Genomic DNA, 22,692 nt, shown 5'->3' on the forward strand with positions numbered 1-22,692 from the left:
AAATTATGGCGTGAAAATTATAAGCCCAATCTATGCATTCTTACTTGGGCTGACCAAGTAAAAAATGCATCATAACCTTTTTTACCTCTCCGAAAACACTAAAAAAGCTAGGGCAGGTGTAATCTCCAGAAGGGATCGGGTAATTGTGTCCACTAAAATTATTGTACGAACAAGTTCGCTAAATATCACAAGTGCTTAATTGCTTCGAAGATTTTGAGCAGCCACATTGGGTTTCAATGTCGAATCTACAAAGGCACCATATGGCATCACATTGTCGATCATAAAAGAACAATAGTTAACAATGGTTATGTACCTACCTTGGAATAAAAGGTAGAATTTAAGCTGAAAATCTGGGGCTCCGGACAAGTGGGTGGCCGACAAACTGTCTCGTCAACATCATATTGGTCGACAACCAACTAGTCGCCAATCTCAGCTCGTCGACAAAATATTTTTCTACACGATTTCGGTAGCAATGGGTTCGCCAGGCGTGTTTCTCCCAGATTTTTTGCAACATGTACAATTTCACACATATTTATATGTATTAAATAAATAACTTTTAGTTCAATTAAAAAACTCGGTCATCGATTTTTTAACTTCAAAATAAATAAAATTATTCCATATCCACATCGAAATCTATTGATTTGCAGTCTTCCTGCATAACGCGTTATTCTGTTATGGGAAATGGAGTTGTTTTAAGTAATTATTTTAAAATTAAAAACGATGTTTTTTTTTCTTATCGGCCCGAGTTTTGAACTAAAACTTTGTGTATTTGATAGATGTGCGGAATTGTGCATGTTGCAAAAATCTGGGAGAAACAAGCGCGGCGTATCAATTCTAAGTCCACATACCTTGATAGAAAAATGTTAATTTGGATCAAATATGGTAATATTTTTAATTTATGCGACTGCAATTTTCACTTATCGATGTAATGCTATCTTTTGGCAGAATTTCTGGATAAGTAGTAATAAAATTATACATCTTCCCATGCAAGGATTACTTAAAACTTGTAAGGTTGGTCGACTAATATGTTGTCGACCACTTTAAATTGGAGACCAGTATGACGTGTTCGACGCATACGCTGTTTCGACCAATTTTCTGCCGACCACATATCTGTTTTGTCGACTAATCAGGTTTCGACGAAACGTTTGTCGACCATTCGTCGCTACCCTGAAAATTTTGTGTAAGACCCTATATCACATTATCACAGGGCGAAAACAGGACATGCTTGATTTTGCTAAATTACTAAAGCAGGAAATTGTGCAGTCAAAATGATAAGCCCAACTTCGATTTCGATATTTTTGCTGACCAAATAAAGAAACGTACCGGGTAGATTTTGCATCACCGAAGACATTAAAAAATCTGGAGCTATTGCATCTATTTGTACACAATGCAGATGCATACCAGGTCCTTCGGTGAAAAGGATAGTTCGAAGAATAAATCAAAATAATTTTTAAAAAATTCTTAAATAGTTCAATTTTCAAACTTTACAGCGCGTAAGGTAAAATAACGCAAATTTGGTACCCATGCGGGTTTTGCTGCCCTACATTTTTAAACGAAGTTCAAAGTCTGGGCACTACTATGTCGTCGTTTAACAAAGTTGGAAAAGACCTTATTAAACTAGGACCCTTGGATATCCTGAAAATTCTACATATATACATATTAATGGTCTCACGTGTGCGTATCTAAACTTCGAGATGGCACTGCGGATGTTTCTCAGTCTGCCCATTTCTGTTCCGCCAAATGAGGGGCCATTTTACAGATGAAAATAATAAATAATTATCTGAGGTCAAAAGAATGATTGAATGCCTTTGATTTCGAAGTGGTGATAAATAATTTCGCCTCCAAAAAAGATTGCAAAATCATAATTCTGTAACGTTGAAGTAAGAAGTGGTTGAAGTCAACACAATCAATATATTGACATGTTGCTAATTCATTTGCTGACTTGCTTACGATAAGAATTGTTTTAAAGATACCTTTTGAGACTCAAAATTTCACGCACAAATGCCAAATAATAAATGGGGCCGGGCCTAAAAAATCCCCAGGGCCGGGCCAGGCAAGTTTGGGCACTGACAACTACGATCTGGTTGCCCAAACTATTAAACTAATCCTAGAGACAGTGTCTATCTTTGGCATAAAGGTTTCGGTGGTCCAAGGTCAAGGAGGACTACAGTGATGTTCGAAGCTTTAAATACCAGAATAACACAAAATCTTCATCTGACGCCGGAGACTTTGGCCACATAAATGACCTTTCAACTTTAGAGACCAGATTAGCACTGAAAAGTGACTCTAAGATGAAGGTCTTTTAGATTAGAAAGCGTCACATGCTACAGATTTCCCAAGCCTAAGCAATGGTAAAAAAATCGACCTCTCTCCCCAAACAGTACGGTGAAAAAACCAGAAAAGCTAACCCGTTTACCGATGATAATTTCTTTACGACAGAAACATATTTCAACAAAAAAACTAATACGTTTTATGTCAAATAGTCTAAGGGTTAGCTGACTACAAAACAGAGGTCAAAATATCATCTTGTCAGGCTCCATTCATAGTTTAGGCGGGAATCGGCGGAATTGAGCAAAAACCACCCAATTTCCTCGATTAAGGAGAGCAGATAGTTTAAAAAAATATTTGATCAACATGCTGGTGAAGAAGAAACACCCCCTCAACTAGTCCATATTGGGTGAAAAGCCACCGACCTTTGTGAAGTCGTCCACAGTAGCATTTACAGCGAAATTCGTGAAAAACTGGATTAAAATCCATATTTCTGACTTCATTTGCAGTTTAGGTTTAACGTTGGAATTTTCAAACCGCAGACAATTTCACCACCAAATATTGATTAAAACTGAGGAAAAGGTCTGTTCTGAGCCCCATATATGCGTCAGGGTCACAAAAAAATTTCTGACCCAAGAATGACATAGTTTGTCAATTAATTTCGTGCGTATTTTTGATGGTGCTTTCATCATCAATTTTTCGTGGTAACAGGAGAAATATATTTTCAAGTTTAATACATGTTTTCTACTTGAAATTTAACTGGCTTTTCAATGGAATAAGAATAAATTTGAAATTCCTTAAAACTAACCTAATATAGTCGTCTACTCTACTATCACTTTTTAAGTTGAGACCACAGAACTATACTATTCTATCTAGAAGAAGTACTGGACGAGCGATAGTAGCCACACTATGAGCGCCGTCTATGCACATTCACCAACTAATAATACACTGGTAGGTGTTGCACCCGAGCGCCACCACTTCTCACCTAGCAACTAAATAATACACAGATGGGTATGTGCGCCACCGTCGCTCCAGTTGACACACAACTTTGTATACTCAAATCAGCAGGGAATCATACCCATTGGTTGAGACTATGTAAATAATTTAAAGAAGAAAATCCAACCCTTAAATTTTCAAGCGGGACATTTTAAAAATTCAGCAAAGGTGGTTGCAGTAGTTTGTATAACACCTGCAGAAAATTGTACAGGCCAATTAAATTTTGATACGGGGCCATCCATAAATTATGTACCGCAAAAATAGCAATTTTCTAGACCCCCTTTAACACGCGTAACATAGACACGATATCATCGGAGGCTTAGACTCTCCCCTCTTGCGTTACATAATTTGTGGACGGCCTGTTGGCTGCCTGAAGTACTGGTTATCTTGTGAAATAAATTACTAGCTAATTTAATCATATTCATCCTCCGAAATAGTTTTCATAAACTCGAGTTTATAATCCTTCCGAAATAATCTGTTCATGCATCAATATATATATTAATTAGCAATGACTTAATTAATTTTTTAGTGGCAAATGCAATTTTTGTTGTCGTTGCAGTGTGTAATAAACGCCGTGGTATATTATATGGTTAAAATGTCTGGCCTCGCGGTGATGCAAAGCCACCATCTCCTGTTACAATGATGAGGTGACGAGATATTTAAAAGATAAGGCCATAAATCTTGTTTTTCACTTTTAGCAGCGCCTCACATAAGGAAGCTTTTTTAAAGTTATTTTATTCCTGTTCAATTCAAGTGAATAATAAATAGATGAAGAGTAATACGTTTAGCACGTGCACCTAGAGTGGAATCATTGATGATGCTATGAAAACCTTAGAATGCGCATAAAGTTTCTCGGTATCAAGATGGCAAAAATTATATTCTAATCACATGATTGTGTTCGTCAGAAATTTCCTTGTCGGAAGCGACAAGGGAACCTTCAGACTAAATCTTGGCAATAAATCTTAGGATTTGTTTTCATACTTATGTTTCCTCCCTGCCTTGACTCATTAATTAGGGAAATTACCTTCACTTCAGACCCGATATTATATGTGTATTATTCTTGTCCATTTTCGTTTAGGTACACCAGGATACTAAGAATTTTTATTCTGATAACAACAATAACGGAACTTCAGTATTTAGAACTTTAAACGCTCGCACTGCAAATTTTAAGTGACCAGGAAATTATTTTTCAATTCTCCCATTTTTATATTCATTTCCGGTACAGATCAGTGAGCAACGGAAATTAATTCGCAATCTGAGAAGAAAAACAACAATAGAAAAAGCTGAAAGTGCGAGTCGAGTGAAAAGTTGATACATTTTGATTTCATGACATTTGAATAATAGCTTCTACTGATATTAGCAGATTCGTTTAAGTATATGTACGAGCTATGCATCACTGCGCATATTTATTTATCATGCTTATCTACCATATTTGTCTACCATGTATTGTATTTATGACATGTTTGTGATAAGCGTCATATATTATTATTGAAAGAGTCCTCAGATGTGTACTATATCTTGTACTTAAGATTAATTTGCAAAATGAGCACAGCACATATGGGTCGGACATGGTTCGTTTGAGCTGAAAGATGGAGAAAGGGTTTGAAATGAGTGAAATCAAGTGAAACTGAGTGAGTGGTTAGAATCCTATCGTGCGATTAGTTTATCTTCCCACAACCAAGAGGCATAGTTAAAACCAGTGATGTTTTACAAGATGTATTGCAAGAACCGATCAAGTTTGAGACATTTTGAAAGGGAGTAGCAAAGTATATTTTTAGATTTGCATGTTATCAGTGAACAGCGTTACAATTATAAAGTGTAGAGAAACTGCATACTCGAAATGTATTTGTTTCTTAACTGTAATTCAACAAGTGCCAAATTCAAGTAAGCTTGCTTTGCATGGATTATTTATGTGATTTGATATGAGCGATGAGCAAATCGTTACAGAATTGGTTATTAGCTGTTCATCATTCGGAATTGATCTGGAACTACCTAGAACTACGTAAAAATGAATCGATTTTTATATCATTATAATGGTACCAGCAATATTTGTATATTGACGTTATCAGAGCCTTCGATTCAGTTAATATGACCTCTGATTCAGTTAATAAAATATTCAGTTTATATGACCTCTGATTCAGAGGATATATTAACTGAATATTTTATTTGTAAGTTTTTTCGTGAGTATGCAGCATCACTTCTTCAGGCAAGAATTATAATTATTTCCAAATTAGGAAAGTTTTGTCAAACAACTTAATAAATACTTTGTGCGTATTTGGTTGCAGTTGTTAATATTTTAAAAGTTTTTATTTTTGTCAGATGCGATTTGTCAGTTTTTAACCGTGTTCGGCCCAAATTATGGGACCAGGCATACCGTTAAAGACTTTCTTCCTTATTTGATACGTTTAATGCGTAGACGGACTTTCTCTTTGAGAGGTGACATTTTTTCATTAGTTTCATCTGAGGCTTCCACACTTGCTTTTGGCCAAAGGATACGAATGATACAAAAGCCTATAAAAAGACCTTTGATGAGAAGTTCTCTCTCATGATCCAATGCTCCAATCAGCTTAATGGACATGGCATACATAGTCAAACATTATGTAGTACGAGAAATGGTATTACTTTGTACCAACGTCGTAATAAAATTGTTAATGTCAATGTGCTAATTATATCAATTACAGTACGTAAGAAGTCCATGGACTTTTTGTGAGAAAACTTTTTGTCAAGTTCCGAGTAATTGTACGAATGACATATGTATTTGTACGTACAGAGGGGTGGGACAGAAGAAGGAGCCACGTTACCTGAATTTATTGCGGCCTTATTTTTCGTTTGTGAAGTTTGGTAATTGGTTCAATGTGAAGCCCTTTAGTTTATCTAACGAGCCTCAGTAGCTTTTTGCAACCAGTCATGACCTTTGACACCATTTTCAGAGTGATTCTGCACCACTCGTCCTGAACGCTTTTCCAAAGTGCATCAAAACGTGCGCGTTTTCCTTTCAAGAAGGCTCCCTTTTAAGTACCCGAATCCAAAAAAAAAACATCGGATTGATATCAGAGGAACTAACGAGAGTTTCTATAGTAGGAATAATTGTTATACCCAAACTTTTTTTAAAATCCTTCGTGTAGGCTGCTATTTTGTGAGAAATAAGTTGGGTTGAGAGCATGATCTCGGGATGTCCTACGAGTCACTTGCTGTAGGTCATTGTGAATGACTCTAGAAATGTTCTCCTACTAACGTTTAACATTTTCGCCATGCAACTTTCGCCATGCGGATTAACCTTTTTGACGAAAAATTGATTTTCCGGATAAACTTTTTGGTTCAAGCGGATCTTGGGTATCCTATCCGTGGGGGTGGAGCTCTTACCGCTTTTTCCCTCCTCTTGATTCCAACATTTTTAAGTACATTAGAAACGTACTTTCGACTTACGATAAATCCATTTGCAGCAACTTTTCTAACAATCGCTCTCTGGCTCAATCTGTCTTTGGAAAACACTTTTATGCGTGCCTCGCACTCTGGGGGGTGCTATAGGGGCATTTTTAATCACAGGGAAAATCTGAATAGGGCTAAATTTTCGTAAACTATCTGGGTATGACATATGCAAATTTTTAAAATGCCGCGACTGTGCATCACACGCCACCCCTAAAATTCAAGTGGCTCCTTCTTCTGTCCCAACCCTCTGTATTTGTACTTTTACGAATGGGAACATTGCTACACTTTTACACGTGTATACATATGTACGTACGAGTATTTTGGTGAATTCCCTAAGGTGAATGTGAGATTTCTGTGAGACTGCTGTACCAATTAGAGCTTTGTGATCTTCTGTGATCTTCATGTGATTTCAAAAGTTTATTTTACTAACCTTGAGCTTTTCGTCAGTATTACTATATTAAGTTATCTCTTACGTGCAAACACTGCTTTGCCATTTTAGCTACATTTTGTATAGAGTTGTGACAAGGTAAATGTTGACGAATAAAATTAAACTTCAATCGACACGTATAGCAAACCTACGACCCTTCATATTTGCTTTGGAAACTTTCCTTTAGAAATCGGTTGTCATTTTAACAAGTTTTGGAATCTCATCCGTGGTGCATGTCATTGTCAAATATGTTATATGCATATGTAGGTACATGTGTACATGTGTCCATAAGGTTAATGTATACGTTACTTCCACGATCGATTTAGTACGCATCCGTTTCGTGTCAATCTCAACAAGAGGAGAGTATAGAAAGTCAATACTTTCTCCAATTTGAAACCGAAAGATGTTCAATGCAAGTCGTGGTCGCACTTATTTCACTGGAATTCTAAACTTCTGTTCAGAATGATTAATTGTGTTCATACACACGTGTAGATTCTGTTGCACGCGCAGCACAATTTTGGCGTAGTTTCATTTCACTATTTTTTTATCTACATATATTGCTTTCCAATATTGTGTGTACGCAAGAATTTTTTTTCTCGGGCGGATAAATCGATTTTTGACGATCTTGATTTATTACTTGCTCCCAAAATGTTAGTTGTAGTGTGACGAGGATTCATTTATAAAATCTCAGTTTCAACCTTGTCAATGAAACGATTTAGAGTAAGAAATGATTATCTATGGTTATCCACAGAGTGGTCATACGAATAAGTGCAACCTAGATGTATCAGAAAGTGTCATGGGTTGCGTAACCGGAATACAAAGAGGTCAATCATTTATTTGCACTTATATAAACATGGCGGATTCCATTGTACACACGAGTACGTGTACGTATGGATTTCGATTCATACGTAAGCCATACATATGTCACTTTCAGATTTAGGTTGAACTTCTTCGTACAACCACCCTTTGAATAATAGATAATCATTTCTTACTGTAAACCGCAAATGTACGTAGATGTGTACTTCATGTCATCCTAAGTTCTTAGAAAGTATTATGGAAACATTTCATATTTCATGACTAAACTTCAACCATAAACTCATATTTATTTACATAGTCAGCTTACTTACTTCTCACGCCCACATACATATGGAATTTAATGCTGTGAAAATAATTCATGGACATACCTAGATACATACACGTACAAATATAATTATTCTATGCTAGTACATAATTAAAGACTGGTAAATAATTAACTTTAAGTTATTGCTCATCGTGATATTCAATAAATGATGTAACTATTATGCTTATCAAATCTCATCTCCAGTTCATTCCAGATTTTAGCGTTGTCATTGTGAAATAAATAGAAACCAGTTCGATCGACTGATATCAGACAATGAGTTACATTTAGCACACTTGACAGCCAGCACTAGCATTAAGCATTCTTTTTAATTAAAATTCCAATTGTGAAAAATTATCAAGTTCTTATTGTAGTCCAGCAGTTCTGTTTTTATCCAAACACGTGTCGTAGGTAGTTATCAATTCCAACTTTGGCAACGCTTATCACTGGCATTAAAATAGTGGGAGTGGACACTTCTTCAGCCAGTGTGGATGCAGGATCCAATTTACAGCGACCTAAAATAGAGTAGATAATCCGTCGATAATTATAAATTCAACCGGGATGGCATCCCAAACCCCAAAGTACCGCTTGACATACTGGAATGCGAGGGCCTTAGCGGAACCCTTGAGGTAGATTATGTGCCAACTCATTTCTTTAAATCTGTTCAATAATTGCTATATTTTTCAAATTGACTTGTTTGAGGTGAATTTTTCATTACACGGGAACCCCGTTCGTTGATGACCGAATTCCTTGGGATATACCTCTCTGGTTTACAGAAAATAAGAAGAGTAGGTCAATATCTACATATATATTATCCTTAAACCACATAAATTATGTCTCAGAAAATGTACATAATCGAAATTACCACAGAATTCGCATCTACGGCGTATCAGATACCAGCATTTTTTGAAGACGATAAAGCACCAATTGGTCAATCGCATGTGATTTCGAGATATCTCGCCAATAAATTTGGATTAGTGGGAGACACAAATATTGAAAATGCCAGGGTTGACGAAGTGATCAGCATGGTGTATGATTTATTCATTTGTAAGATTAGATATATCTGGAGAAAATGTTGATTGCACGAATAATTACTTGAGCTGTTATAATTTTTAGGGTATCGGATGCTTGTAATTTTCGAAAAAGACTTAGAAAGAAGGAAACAAAATCGTATGTTTGTCGAGTCAAGGATTCAAACTTTCTATGCGCATTGGAACAAGATTTTAGAAGAGTCGGGAGGTGATTATGTAATTGGGAAGAAGCTAACACACGCAGATTTTTGGTTAGCAAGTTTTGTGCAGATATGGGATGACCCAATGGTAATAGTTTCTGGATAAGGGCTTGTTAATATGACTCAATAATATGTGTACGTTCTAATTGTAGGAAGGAAATGGACCAGTTCTGTCGCCAGGATTTCAGCAACCTTCACAAGCTGATGCGTTTCTAAACTATACGGATAACTTTCCGGCTCTTAAAGCCCACAAGGAGAAAGTTACGTCAATCCCGCAAATTAAAGAGTGGATTAAAAAGCGTCCCAAAACTAGTGCATAACATGTGCATATATAGAAACGAAATATGTATTTGTGAAAAATGGGATACTCCTGTAATTATGTTAGCTTGGTTCATTTTTATTTTCCACAATAATTTCTGAACAAGCTTATGTATTCGTGTTAAATAAATTCAGTGATACGAAGCACAGCATGCGTATTAAGCAGAATATCCAAACGCCGAGGTGCTGTTCATTACGTTATGTATGGAAATATTTAAATTGAAGCAATACGTATAATAAACTAGTGTGAAAACGAAGTCCTAAAAATTCTCTATTGAATATACTACGAAACTATCCATATGCATCATTTCAATGAAAATTAGACTACGGTATCCATTCTCAATAAGTTTGGTCCTTGGTCAATGTGAACTTGAATAAAGAATTTCAAGAAAATAAATTACCCCCCTCGAGAAGGGTGGTGCACATGGACAAACAGACAAAACGTTTCAATTAGTTGTTTCAGTTCCTTCCCTAGTGATAAAAACTGAGCTTAAATTTTGAGCATTCTAAGGTATTGCTTCTTTATTGAACCAGTAGCTTTCATAAATAATGTAGTTTCATTTACAAAAGTAAGAACCACAACCACTCAACTTCTCACGGTGGATTTGGAGCTTTTAGATAAAAGTCACCTTTTGCCCTAAAAAACCACAACATTTCTCATTGCACCGAATTAATGTATGTAATTTGTATTTGTAATATTCAGTATACTCATGAGAACAGTAAGGTCCCAGGTAGGTCGGATATATACAGGGTAGCAGACACCTATCCAGCGTGATACTTCCCAAGGAGAAACTACCCAAGGCTGGAGTACTCAGGAAGTGGATATCGCACTGACACCCAACATACTTCTTGCTGACTGATGCCGCGTATATGTTGATAGCATACTTGTGGCTACAATCAGATATTGGAAAGCATCCCGGTTGATCCTGACCTCCATTTGCTGCATAAATTGCAAAGTATGCATAAAAGTACATAAATATGTATTGATAATGCACTGAAATTGTATTACGAAAAAAGTCTACAATGCCGTCGTCAATCGGGATTCCATTTAAATCAGCGTCACTGTGAATTGAGTCGACGAAATTAGCGTCTGCTGGATCCATTGGTATCACTGGTCCAAGCAAAGGTGGCACAAAAGCAGGTCCTGCCGGGTCTAATCCTGTGACTCGCTCTGCTTTCATTCCTGGAAATAACTGTGTTCGAATATGTTTTCCAACATTTCCGGAAATGTGGGCGCCTAAGGAGTGTCCGATGAGATGCAGTTTGTTCAATGTGGCGATATTGTTGTGAACTAACATTTGAATAAACATGGCGATCCTCATTGCAATGGGTTCAAGGTTGTTTAAGACGTCTTTGTAGCTGAACAATATTCCAAACAGTTCAACAAAATTTTTCGGGAAACGAGGTTGTGACAAGGCGGACCAATCCATCACGATAATGTTGGCTTGGAAGCCCTGCTTTAGATAAGCTGTGGGCCAAATGACAAGATGTTTCTTAAAATTTCCTAATTTCAGTGAGCTTGTAAAATTGTTTTACCATCCTTAATAGCTTCGAGTCCTTTATAATCGTCAAGAAAGCCATGAGTTAAGAAACAGGTGAGGATATTTGGTCGGAAGGAACTTTTCCGCACGGAATTCATATCACCAAACAGCAATTCTTCTTTATACTGGAGGTCGCTGGATTGACAATAAGATGCAAGATTGAAGTTGAAATATCCTGTACTTGCTGTTTTTAATATACATATGTTGAACTTACTGTGCTTTTGGGAACAAATAAAACTTAATACGACGAACGTCTGTGTCGATAAGTGACACATGAGGTTGACCGTGGACTTGTACATTATTTGAGATCAATAAGAAAAATGTGATAATATTAATGAACAAGAATTTATACTGTTGTCGAGAATGACAATTTCTCAATGATTTTGGACTTCTTAAACTGAATTGTGACATTGCTAAGATAAAATTGACTTGCTTATGAAGCTTAAAAAGAATAATTTTAACTGAATTGAGAACTAGATCACAAATGCGAAAATATGCCGAATAATGAACTGTGTTTTAATGATTTAGTGTAATAAAAGGCTTAAATCGATTTGTAAATCTTTCGATGGGGTCAGTAGGTAGCAAGGATTTGTCCCACTGAATGATTTTCTATCACAACATAAATATGTATTTGTGTAGTGCAGATTTAACATAGTATATTTTATGATGTGTATTTACGACCATTTTAATACACGGTCAGACATGGTATTAAATTTCGGCAGTTAAATTGTAAACCTGATTCAATTAAGAATTGACTTGCATTGTGGCCGGTTTTAGGTTGGATTTTGATATTTTATAGTGCAAAAACTGTATATTAATTACTGGACTTTTATTGTTGAATTTGATTTAGATTTAGAAAGAAACCTGATATTCTGTGGTCATCATACAAACTGCATGCAAAAAGTACTTGGATGGGTATTTTGTTAAGCCAAAGTTGTGCCAATCTGAGCCACATGGTAAAAAAATTTCTAAGGTACTCGTTTTCGGGGTTCGAAATGAATGGAAGGATGCACACAGCTTATTTACTATTGAAATATATACACCGACCATTATATTTCCAAATTTCATATGCTATGCACTTTTATCGATGCTTGAGCATGAATATTGTTGCTTTGGGACTCGTACCACTACTTCTTAGGTGAAAATTGAAGTGCATATTAAGCGAAATTAGAACCGGTCTTTGTCTAAATCATCATCATCGTCATTTTAATCATTTGTGCAGACAGATTGTTAGTCAACAACACGAAAAACTGGACTGATTTCCATGCAAAAATGAAGCTTCGTGTTTTTTATTCGTTCCGATCTTTTGGTGTCAAAAACCTGTATCTTCATCACCATATGAAAGTTAAGTTGGCAGGTTCGACGATCTGTTACATACTTTAAGTGAGACTTACACACACCGAGAGTAAAATTGGGTTTACTTGTCGCAAGATTTGTTTACAAATTATTTAATTTAAACGAGTTTACCTGTCACAAAAGCAGTACAACAATATGAAATTCGCCGTGTGTTTGATAATATTTGTTATGTTTGAAACTAGTGAAAGTGCTCCTTTTCCTCCAAGTATACGAAAAGGAGTTGAATATCTTCTCCCATCTCGACTTTTCTACAAGCCCAAAAAATCTACGCCGTATTCCGGAGAGTCAGTCGAACAGGTGCAAGGTGAGTTGCCTAACCGTGTAAAATTTCACGAATTACAAGATGGGTCAAGTTCGGAAGAAATTGTTACGCATAGTGCTCAACATTCTGACCCAAGACAACCTTATCGCGATGGGGCGACTCGTAAGATTTGCAATTTTGTCTCGTACATGCATATTTAACCCTTATCATATTTAACCCGTAAGTTGTTGTTTTATTTGTGCCAAGGCTTCTTCCCAAAAAATCAACACGATTCAGGGGAAGATGTGCAAGACGATGTACAAGATGACCTTGAGGTAAAATCCCGAGATGATGAAAGCGACGAGGAAAACGATGAAGATAAAGAGAAGGAAGATGGTGCTGGTGAAGATATGGACACTGATGTCGAATACAGTCCTATATTTCCGGTGTCAACTTGGCCAGAGTCGTGTGAGTAGATAAATTAAGAGATTCCCCTCACTTATTTCTTGTATAGTTTTGAATAGTTGTGTATATATTTTTTTAATTAATAGCTTATGGGTCACGAAGGCGGTCAAATATTCCTATTGCATTTAATGCACAAGGCTCATCAAGAGGATTTTTATACTTATCTGGACAACAAATAACCAATTTTAATGGAATGGGGTTCTAAAACTTTTAAGCGAGTTGATAAATACATATTTAGAGAGAACAAGCGTGTATTAAGAAGCAATTAAGTACAATAAACCGATTTTGCATTGACTTCGGTCAATGTATTCGTGTATTGCAAATAAATTCGCATGACTTTGTCCAGAATTGGTTGGTATAATATTGTTAGGACTTTTAATTGCATAAATTCGACAAAACTACAGATGTCAGGACATGGAAAATCAGGAAAATGCGTCATGGAAAATGGAAACTAATCTTAAGTAGAGTAAAGAATCTATGGATTTGTTCATTTTGACGCTTACTAAACGAACAAAGCATGAGATTACGAATACACAGGACATACATATATATGTATATTATGCATTGGATGAACTTATATGCAAAATACACAAAAAACAGGTATATGTATGTACGTATGCATTTATCGCGTAACTGGACAGTTGAAAGAATAGTGAACAAATGGCGTTAATATTGTAACACCTGACTTTAAAGCAAATTTTTTTTTTCCGTGCGGTAACGAAATCAAGGTACATATCTATATTGATTTAACAACGTGTATGCTAGTATAGTACTACAGCATCTGGAAATTTTATGTCTGAATTAAAGGCAAACTTATTACAGCCCTTGACACCTGGAATTATGCTAAAACTCGTCTGTGTGGATGACTTTTATACAGCTGCGAAATCAAAACTGACCGCTGACGGGACATGGGATTATTTGGAAGGTGGTTCCGACGATCAGTTTGCACTTCAACAAAGTCGCAAAGCATTCCAACGGTAACTAAATTAAATCATTGATGCACTAAACATGTGTATATTTACTTCTTATGAGCATTTGTGTACAAACATAAAGTGAACAATGTGTACCTACATATTTTTATCGCAGTCACTTGAATAAAGATTGAATTGAATTGATCTGTAGCTTTAATTTGTTCCTGCTTAAGCTACGTCGTCCGACCAAGATTCTTAAGAGATGTTTCTACCCGTGACCTGAGTGCAACAATTCTTGGAAAAAATGTATCCTTTCCGGTGGGAGTGGCACCGATGGCAATGCAGAAACTTGCTCACCCCGATGGCGAATGTGCAGCAGCGATGGGTAAAATACCTTTAAGAGAACAAGACACATTTACAACATGGCGAATAAAAAATGAGTCAAAAGATGAGTCTATCATATTGTACGAATTTTAGGAGCTGGTGCTGTGGGAACGATTTACATCTTAAGCACAATGTCGACCTGCAGTATCGAGGAGGTCGCGAATGCTGCTCCAAATACGAGGCTGTGGTTCCAACTGTACTACCAGAAGGATAGGTTAGCGGGTATTTATTTATTAATACTATATAATTAAACACGAGACATAATATTTGTACTTTTTTTAGAAATGTAAATATTGACCTGATCTCCAGAGCTGAGAAAGCTGGCTATGAAGCTCTTGTTCTTACGCTAGATACGCAAATGATTGGGAAAAGGAGAGGAAACCTCCGGACGCCATTTAATCTTCCGGAGAATGCAAAGTTGGTAGCTTGCTAGTGTAAGTTGTCAACTATTAGATACGTATATTAACCAAGTTGTTTTTACAGATTAGCAAATTTCGAGTCCAGTGCTGGTAATGATGTGAATAAAATGAGAGACAACTCCAAACCCGTCAGAGATATGAGTGTTACCTGGGATGTGATCAATTGGATTCGTGGGTACGTTAGTAAAGTAACGTTTGTCCACGAAAATTAAAACAAAAATCAATAAAACTAGAACGTTTATAACATTGCTATATTAAAATCATGCAGCCAGACAACGATGAAACTTGTCCTTAAAGGGATCTTGACGGGAGAAGATGCCACCCTAGCTGTGGAGAATAAAGTGGATGGTATAATTGTGTCGAATCATGGTGGTAGACAATTGGACTGTGTCCTCCCACCGGTATGAATTTTTCGAGAAATTATATACTGATACTGTCTGCACAAAATTAAAATGGCCTGTTTTTTGTAGTTACGCTTGTTGGTTACATAATAATAATATTATGCAGACAGTAATTATGTATACCACGGAATAAAAAAATATTCATGTGCATATGTAGATTGACGCTCTTGCCGAAGTGGTTGCGGCTGTTGGGAAGAGTGATTGTGAGGTTTACATGGACGGTGGCGTGTCTTTGGGGTCAGATGTTTTCAAAGCGTTGGCACTTGGGGCTAAAATGGTATTAAAAATGATAAGTGTACATCATGACGAATTTCAGTGAACTTTTGATTTGCGCAGGTTTTTGTGGGGAGAGGAGTCTTATGGGGATTAGCAGTGGGTGGACAGCAAGGGGTAACAAAAGTATTGGATATATACAGATCCGAATTGGATTTAACTTTAGCTTTGTCTGGTAAGTCATAGGCTAATATCTGCATAATTAATAAAGATTACAAGCAAATAATTCCTTTCTTACAAAAACAACTTTAGGTGTCGCAAAATCCTGCCAAATAAATTCTGCCTGTGTGCAGGCGTATTCACCACAATGATACTAAATATGTATAAAAATAATTAATATTTGCAGAATAATGAAAGAATAATGTTGAACAAACTACAGAAGGCTATTTTCATTTTTTAAACAAAATAAACATGAATTTAAGTAATACTATAAGTTCTTATCTTAATACCTGATATAGCTGTTAAACCTAAATATAGTCTACAGAATCACTTATTGTGCTAATAATAGTCCTTGACAGGCTTGGAGACACATAAATAAGAGCAAAACAGGTTTTGGGAAAAAATATGAAAGTGGCAAAAGATATTTAATTTACAGCATAAAACCATATGATATCAATTGTAATATGGCCAGAGTAAAACTGGCTATCCTTATAAAAATAACTCTTCAAAAATCTTTGGCATTGAGCATCTGACATCCAAAAGAATCAAACTAAATTTGCACTCACATTATACATCAAAGATGAATGCAGATATAAACTTAATCATTATTTTCGTCCTAATGGGAGAATTTATTTCGGTAACATTTACCACTAAAATTTCATCGTATTCAAATTTATCAAAAATTTCGAATTTTGATCAAACTATTTTTACTATGGACAGGAATCCCAATCCAAATTTGGACACCCTGGAACTCCAGCTTCAGCCACAATTCTATTAAATGGAACCTACACCTGGGAGTATTTCCAAGATATTGATAACTCTGCCAGAGATCACCCAATCTCAATAAATACCTCGTTGATTGGAAGCTATTCCAGTCTCGTGGATGCTATCAGAGAGTCAAAGGACAATACAAGTCCTCCTGCAGATTTCGACTTTTCCGGAGAATTTGAGATTGACGAGGTCGAAATAAAAGATAACCTTGGGTTGGACACGTCCGAGATAAAGAACGTATTAACTAACATTGTAAAAAAGAAGCATTCCATAAAAACGGTCACCTCCAGAGAGTTGAGTGGCGATGATTTTGCAACTGTGTCTCTACAATCAGAAAAATTACCGCTGTATCGACTCGTCTTTCGTGGGGCTGGCATCATTCATGACACAGATTCAGTTTCCACTACTCGTCATCCCGCTGACCAAATTGGAATTTCTCTGGAATTAAATCAACCCTACTTTCTCTCAGGGATTGAGGTTGTCTACACGAAAGACAACAGTAGCAAACCGGACAGCATTATCAGCGAAGTGAATGGAAAAAATGCTGATTTAAATGCGGGTTTTGGGGGTGACTACATTTGGCTTGTGCCAAAATGGACTAGTCGACTGGACCAGGGGTTGACCTCACTCCGGATAGAATTGCAAAACACGGAGGACAAGGCTTTCAAGGATTTGGCCAAAGGGGCCGGTGGGCTTTATCGTTATTTGAAGACGGTAAAGGATGTCACGGTCAAGAAACGGATTAGTGAAGTCGCTTTGTGGAGAACAGATAAGGCTGACGAGATTCCGGGTGGGCATCCGTGGGAGGGATGCACATCAGATATTAACCAGTATCGAAAGAAAGATTATCTGTACATCTGCTGGAAAAGTACATAAATAAATGTGACCATGTCTATTTCAAATATTTTATTTCAAACGATTTACAAAATTATCTTGTTTCCTTTCGAGATTAGGTTATCAAAAATTTGACACTTTGTTATATTAAAAATGCGAAATAAATGGACAAAATTTAACCCCATTGCTTTCCGTATACCCAATTTGTGAAGTAGGGCGATCTTTTCATCCGAGTCATTAACAGAGACCTCATTGCAGGGAATTGATATTGTTTGTAGCTTGAAATAATTCCCGAATTGGTTTCTGAATCATGAGCAAAATCGGTTTGATCTTTACTTGATGGGTCACGTATGGGGTTTGCGTCAATAATTACGTATTCGATAAGACATAAAAACAACATGATAATGACTTTGGTTCCCATTTTTGTTGCTGCTCTGCCTGTTAAGAAAACGAATGATTAATTTTAAAATTCACTTAAAAAATAATCTTAAGGCAGGTGTACCTTGATACTGTAGCTATTTTAAGGGAGTAAAATTTTGAGTTTTTGCTTTTGCAATGTCGTTAGAGTCTTGTTACACAGAAAATGATGAGAATTATGAGTAGCATAAAATATATATTCGCTGTGAACGTGATCACTTGTCAGGTTCTGCATTTCTAGTGACAGACTCAACTCAGTTTGCTAATTTAAATTGAAAAATAAGCAATTAAAAAATAAAGAACCGCATAATTAAGCTGGCCAACTAATGCATATGCATATGAAGAAGACAAACTCACTCAGAAACCACTGAGGAAAGTACACATTTCTACGTAAAATACTTTAAATGTGGCGAAACAGCCAAGTAAAATTAAAGTTTAAATAAATAATGTACACATATCGTCTTTATGACTTAATTGTCTTTTATGCAACTTCTAAACAGTGATAAGTGACTTGTACAGAGTAATGGGAGGGCAATTATGTCAATGTATGTACATACATGATAAATGCGAGGTAAAGAGAGGCATACTTAAGTTACATATGTATGCACATTATGCACTTATGCAGTACGCTGAAAGTTGTAATTAAAAAAATGATACTACAATATTTACAAGTAAATTACGCGAAAATAAATATTTCATATTAGACGCAGTTTAAAATGGAAATCTACTCTGCTCTCAAAATTTGATTGGGTTGTACGTTGTCTTTGTACTTGAGGTTGAAATATTTTATCCACATAACGAATACAGTGTAGTCATTCATGTGTACACATAATACATTTGTGCACGACATATATACGAGTAAGTATTTTACTTGTATGGCCAAAATCGCACATAATAATGCTCTTGCATGCCAATAAAATACACATATGTGACATGTATGGACAATTGCTAAACTATTGCAATAATTGTTTGAGTCCTCAAGTCTCCGATAAAATGATAAGAACTTGATTAGAAATAAGAGAATCGAAATTTACTTATCACATTTTAAATCAATCAATTATAAATTAATCGAAAGTGTGGCATGATATAAAATTATGTACTAATTCAATTGAGTTCACTCACTCATCCAGACCAATAACTTGTAAAAATGTCTCAAATCCTCTTTCTAATAGTCCTACTTACCCTGGGGTCTACCCAGGCTACACTATCTCCAAAAATCTCCCCCAATCTCGTATTAAAATTCAATCAAGACCCCACGACCAACATCATCATCACCTTCGCCACGGGAACATCCGCCGTTTTGTCGTACATCTCCGAGAACGATTTTCCAGACAGAGACACGCTCCTCTTTTCCCTCGCCACGGCACTCGACATAAATTCCGTCCAATCCCAATCATCCGTTCGAAACTTTCTCGCAACAACGAATTTTACTTCAGACCCGCTCTGGGTGACAGATCAACTCTGGGTTAAGGATTCCACTGTAGAATTAGTCTCTCAACTGGCCGAATTTCCCGAAGTTATTGAAATCTTTGAGGACGAGTTGACATTTTCCTTTTCAGAGCCAAGTTCTCCCATCCTCACCGGTCGGTCCAGCCCTCTCGCAGAATGGAACTTGGAAAAAGTTAAGGCTGAAGAAGCTGTAACCCTGCTGAAAAACGTGTCCACCAACATTCCCACAATTCGAGTATGCACGATCGACACTGGTGTCCGAGTGACGCATGAATCTCTGCGAGGCAGTTATCTCGGCGAGTACGGTTGGTTCGACCCCGGATTAAGGAGTGACCTGCCAAATGATATGAACGGACACGGGACCCATGTCACGGGAACAATAGCTGGATTGGGAGGAATTGGTGTATATCCGGACGCAAAATGGATGTCTTGTAAAGGATGCGCGACAAACTTTTGCTCAATGTATGACCTGATCCGATGTGGGCAGTGGGTCCTCTGCCCCAGCTTGCCCAACGGATCGAGACGCGACTGCAGCAAAGCCCCACACCTCGTAAGCAACAGCTGGGCTGTAGCTTACACTCCGGAGACCACCTGGTTTGATGACGTCGTCAGAGCGTGGCATGTAGGCAGAGTCGTTCCAGTTTTTGGCATCGGAAACGATGGACCCAACTGCGGCACGGTGGGATATCCCGGAAGCATAGATGTTATCGGTGTAGGAGCCACCACAACGACAGACGCCATTGCCCCGTTTAGCAGTGTAGGCCCAAGTATTCATGGCGTTTTGAAACCGGATGTGACCGCACCGGGACAAAATGTTCTTTCGGCGGCCCATACGGGGGATAATGAGTACCGCGTTTTGTCAGGAACATCTATGGCGTAAGACTACGGTTATGAAAACCTTTATTTTGCAATATTTGAGAGGATTATGGGTTTTTTCAGATGTCCACATGGGGCTGGGGTGACGGCAATTTTGCTCGCTTACAATCAAACAATGTCCTATGATCGAGTAGTGGAAGCACTTTTTACCGGAGCGGATACAAACTTGGTGACGACTGGGCGTGTTTGCGGTGGTGTTATTGATACAACTTTTCCAAACCATGTATTTGGTCATGGTAGGTTGGATGCGTTAGCATCTTTAGAAAGTCTAATCGGAGGAAAGATATGAAGACCTCAGGAAATTTAGAAACACATAAAATACTTTAGATGTGAATATCTTTAGCAGATTTTAAATTAGATGACATCTTTTGTAGTATTGGAATTTGGTTAATAAATTGGCTGTGCATGGTTGAAGCTTGGAAATAAATTCACATTTTTTAGAACATACTGTCGACATTTGCAAATACTTCCAATGGAGGTCTCCCAACGTATGCTCACAGATTTGGACGAAATTAGTGTCAATCGATCACAAATATAATTAGTATGAAATTTGCAAATGGAACTATCTGCCAATGCGCAGGTTTGGCGGAGATAAAGTACGCAGTAAAGGAAAACATGAAATTTATAATAAAGTAAATTTCTCCTGAGATACGATTTTGGGTAAAATTTCTTATCATTTGCATGATGCATGCATATATGTACATATGCATGTAAGGTATGTATATGCAGGTACATTTATTAAAACTGACTCCTGTAATGCTACATAAGAATCGATCGGCAAAGGGTAGTGTCCAACCAGTAATTCAAATACTTCAAACATTTTCACTAGTCACTTAGAAAATATAGCATTGCTACGATACCATAACTCTCAATTAACCTTATAAAAACTAATTAATTTTGACCTGGATACCATTTAAAAACGGAATTAAAAATGGTTTCTATTGCATTTGGGGGCGGATTTACTGGGGGGCAGAATACCATTGAGACCGACTTGTGGGGCGGTGATAAAATCAGTTGGGGACTGAATTAATGCAAACCGATTTTGAATATTCTACTGATGCAGTTATGATTTATTAGAGACCTGGAACTGATTCGACAACAAAAATTAGAACATAATACATTTTTAACATGAAATTGCAACTGAACCAAATGAACACACGATATTAATTTTGATAAAAAGATCGGATTTGATTTTGATAGTACTACAAAAATAAACTAAACGAATAAATCGTCATCATTCATGTCATCAATTTGATGACACTGATTTTGGGATGCATTTTATATTTTAAACAAGTTATTAGCTATAATTTTGTCCTTCAGTGTTCTGTGACTTGTTCCGATCGGTGGTGACACTATTGCGAATATATTAGCTAAAGAGAACGTTGTGATAATTAAAAAAAAATATGAACTGTATCATATTTACAACATGATACAGGTCAGAGGTCAACGCCGACCAATTTATTAGCGGCGCCAATGTTGGATAATTTTTCGGGGGCGCGGCGTGACCTCTGATGCACTTCCTCCGAGTTCCTCCCCCCACTACAACTACAACTCTAAACTCTAAAAAAATTAGTTCAGGCTTGAAGAAAAACCAACGACAAATAAGGAGGAAAGAATGGAACTGAGAAAATTTTCTCGGTCATTTTATTTTTATTTTTTCCTACACCTTATTGATGTAGCCCGGTCTCAACGGAATTCTGTAACCATACACCTTATTGGTGGAATCCGTCGCCAACGAGAAAAAGTTGGCCTACACCTTATTGGTGTAGTCCGTCGCTAAGGCGAAAAATTTGGCCTACACCTTATTGGTGTAGTCCGTCGCTAAGGCGAAAAATTTGGCCTACACCTTATTGGTGTAGTCCGTCGCTAAGGCGAAAAATTTGGCCTACACCTTATTGGTGTAGTCCGTCGCCAAGAGATCGAAATCGCCCTCCACCTTATTGGTGGAATCCGTTTTTAAAAGGTTAACATTGGAGTAACGATAAAAAACAAGATACATTCTTCCAGTATGAAAATTACCCAATATATTTAAATATCCATACTTATTCACATTTTTTTGGTGAGATATTAATGAACATTGGACCTGACCCATCAATCACTAACACACCGTTATGGCTCCTGTCCCTGTATCTCCAGCCCCCAATTCAGGTCCAGGTAAACACATAATAAAGTCACGCAAACAATCATTACTTAACAATCAATTGCTAACTCTGGATTCAGACTCGCTTCTTCCACCAACTGGTTTGCATCGGGTTTCTCGCTCTAACGTCTCCACCCCCAGCTCTCGTGACTCAATAGAAGACGAAATTCGTGACCAATTGTCCCTTGCATCTGGTGGATCTTCTTCCTCCGAGGATGAAGAGGATTTGTTCTCCAGCAATGCTCCAGATAACCCAACCGCAGTTCGTC

The 22,692-nt window shown here is 37.1% G+C and overlaps 6 protein-coding genes and 1 long non-coding RNA gene across 12 annotated transcripts; 5 read left to right on the top strand and 2 right to left on the bottom strand.

Moving 5' to 3' along the window:
• Positions 1-7,329: 7,329 nt before the first annotated feature.
• LOC118434744 (glutathione S-transferase 1-like) lies at positions 7,330-10,300 on the top strand. Of its 2 annotated transcripts, XR_004834221.1 has the most exons (5): positions 7,330-8,866; positions 8,940-9,025; positions 9,108-9,284; positions 9,354-9,556; positions 9,621-10,300. XR_004834221.1 is itself a non-coding variant. In XM_035848882.1 (4 exons), exons 2-4 carry the CDS (start codon positions 9,263-9,265, stop codon positions 9,786-9,788), a joined length of 393 nt encoding a protein of 130 aa, XP_035704775.1. In that variant the 5' UTR covers positions 7,330-9,025; positions 9,108-9,262; the 3' UTR covers positions 9,789-10,300. The 2 variants fall into 2 exon arrangements, 1 of the variants encoding a protein (XP_035704775.1); XM_035848882.1 differs by having other exon boundaries at positions 7,330-9,025.
• A 6-nt stretch (positions 10,301-10,306) lies between these two features.
• On the bottom strand, positions 10,307-11,724 carry LOC110845572 (phospholipase A1 member A). Its single transcript, XM_035848881.1, has 5 exons — positions 11,542-11,724; positions 11,323-11,462; positions 10,796-11,254; positions 10,495-10,726; positions 10,307-10,423 (listed from the first exon to the last, which is right to left on the bottom strand). The coding sequence occupies exons 2-5, from the start codon at positions 11,423-11,425 to the stop codon at positions 10,381-10,383; spliced, it is 837 nt and encodes a 278-aa protein (XP_035704774.1). The 5' UTR covers positions 11,426-11,462; positions 11,542-11,724; the 3' UTR covers positions 10,307-10,380.
• A 900-nt stretch (positions 11,725-12,624) lies between these two features.
• On the top strand, positions 12,625-13,737 carry LOC110847234. Of its 2 annotated transcripts, none has more exons than XM_022094135.2 (3): positions 12,625-12,987; positions 13,192-13,392; positions 13,476-13,737. In XM_022094135.2, exons 1-3 carry the CDS (start codon positions 12,819-12,821, stop codon positions 13,592-13,594), a joined length of 489 nt encoding a protein of 162 aa, XP_021949827.1. In that variant the 5' UTR covers positions 12,625-12,818; the 3' UTR covers positions 13,595-13,737. The 2 variants fall into 2 exon arrangements, with proteins under 2 accessions (XP_021949827.1, XP_021949824.1); XM_022094132.2 differs by having other exon boundaries at positions 12,628-13,107.
• Positions 13,738-13,950: 213 nt separating this feature from the next.
• Positions 13,951-16,210, top strand: LOC110847236 (peroxisomal (S)-2-hydroxy-acid oxidase GLO5). Of its 4 annotated transcripts, none has more exons than XM_035850006.1 (10): positions 13,951-14,117; positions 14,197-14,366; positions 14,534-14,685; positions 14,778-14,898; positions 14,967-15,101; positions 15,168-15,278; positions 15,372-15,504; positions 15,662-15,781; positions 15,841-15,952; positions 16,030-16,210. In XM_035850006.1, the coding sequence occupies exons 2-10, from the start codon at positions 14,230-14,232 to the stop codon at positions 16,086-16,088; spliced, it is 1,080 nt and encodes a 359-aa protein (XP_035705899.1). In that variant the 5' UTR covers positions 13,951-14,117; positions 14,197-14,229; the 3' UTR covers positions 16,089-16,210. The 4 variants fall into 4 exon arrangements, with proteins under 4 accessions (XP_035705899.1, XP_021949830.1, XP_021949829.1 ...); XM_022094138.2 differs by having other exon boundaries at positions 13,954-14,117; positions 14,212-14,366; XM_022094137.2 differs by lacking the exon at positions 13,951-14,117 and having other exon boundaries at positions 14,140-14,366.
• A 195-nt stretch (positions 16,211-16,405) lies between these two features.
• Positions 16,406-17,720, top strand: LOC110847405. Its single transcript, XM_022094345.2, has 2 exons — positions 16,406-16,573; positions 16,657-17,720. Exons 1-2 carry the CDS (start codon positions 16,517-16,519, stop codon positions 17,581-17,583), a joined length of 984 nt encoding a protein of 327 aa, XP_021950037.1. The 5' UTR covers positions 16,406-16,516; the 3' UTR covers positions 17,584-17,720.
• LOC110847406 lies at positions 17,601-18,184 on the bottom strand. Its single transcript, XR_002547642.1, has 2 exons — positions 18,044-18,184; positions 17,601-17,979 (listed from the first exon to the last, which is right to left on the bottom strand). It is a non-coding gene; the product is annotated as an uncharacterized LOC110847406 (long non-coding RNA).
• An 866-nt stretch (positions 18,185-19,050) lies between these two features.
• Positions 19,051-20,710, top strand: LOC110847168 (bacillopeptidase F). Its single transcript, XM_022094048.2, has 2 exons — positions 19,051-20,283; positions 20,347-20,710. Exons 1-2 carry the CDS (start codon positions 19,106-19,108, stop codon positions 20,570-20,572), a joined length of 1,404 nt encoding a protein of 467 aa, XP_021949740.1. The 5' UTR covers positions 19,051-19,105; the 3' UTR covers positions 20,573-20,710.
• Positions 20,711-22,692: the final 1,982 nt, after the last annotated feature.

The sequence above is a fragment of the Folsomia candida genome, unplaced genomic scaffold (genome assembly GCF_002217175.1).
Source record: "Folsomia candida strain VU population unplaced genomic scaffold, ASM221717v1 Fcan01_Sc003, whole genome shotgun sequence".
NCBI lineage: Eukaryota > Metazoa > Arthropoda > Collembola > Entomobryomorpha > Isotomidae > Folsomia > Folsomia candida.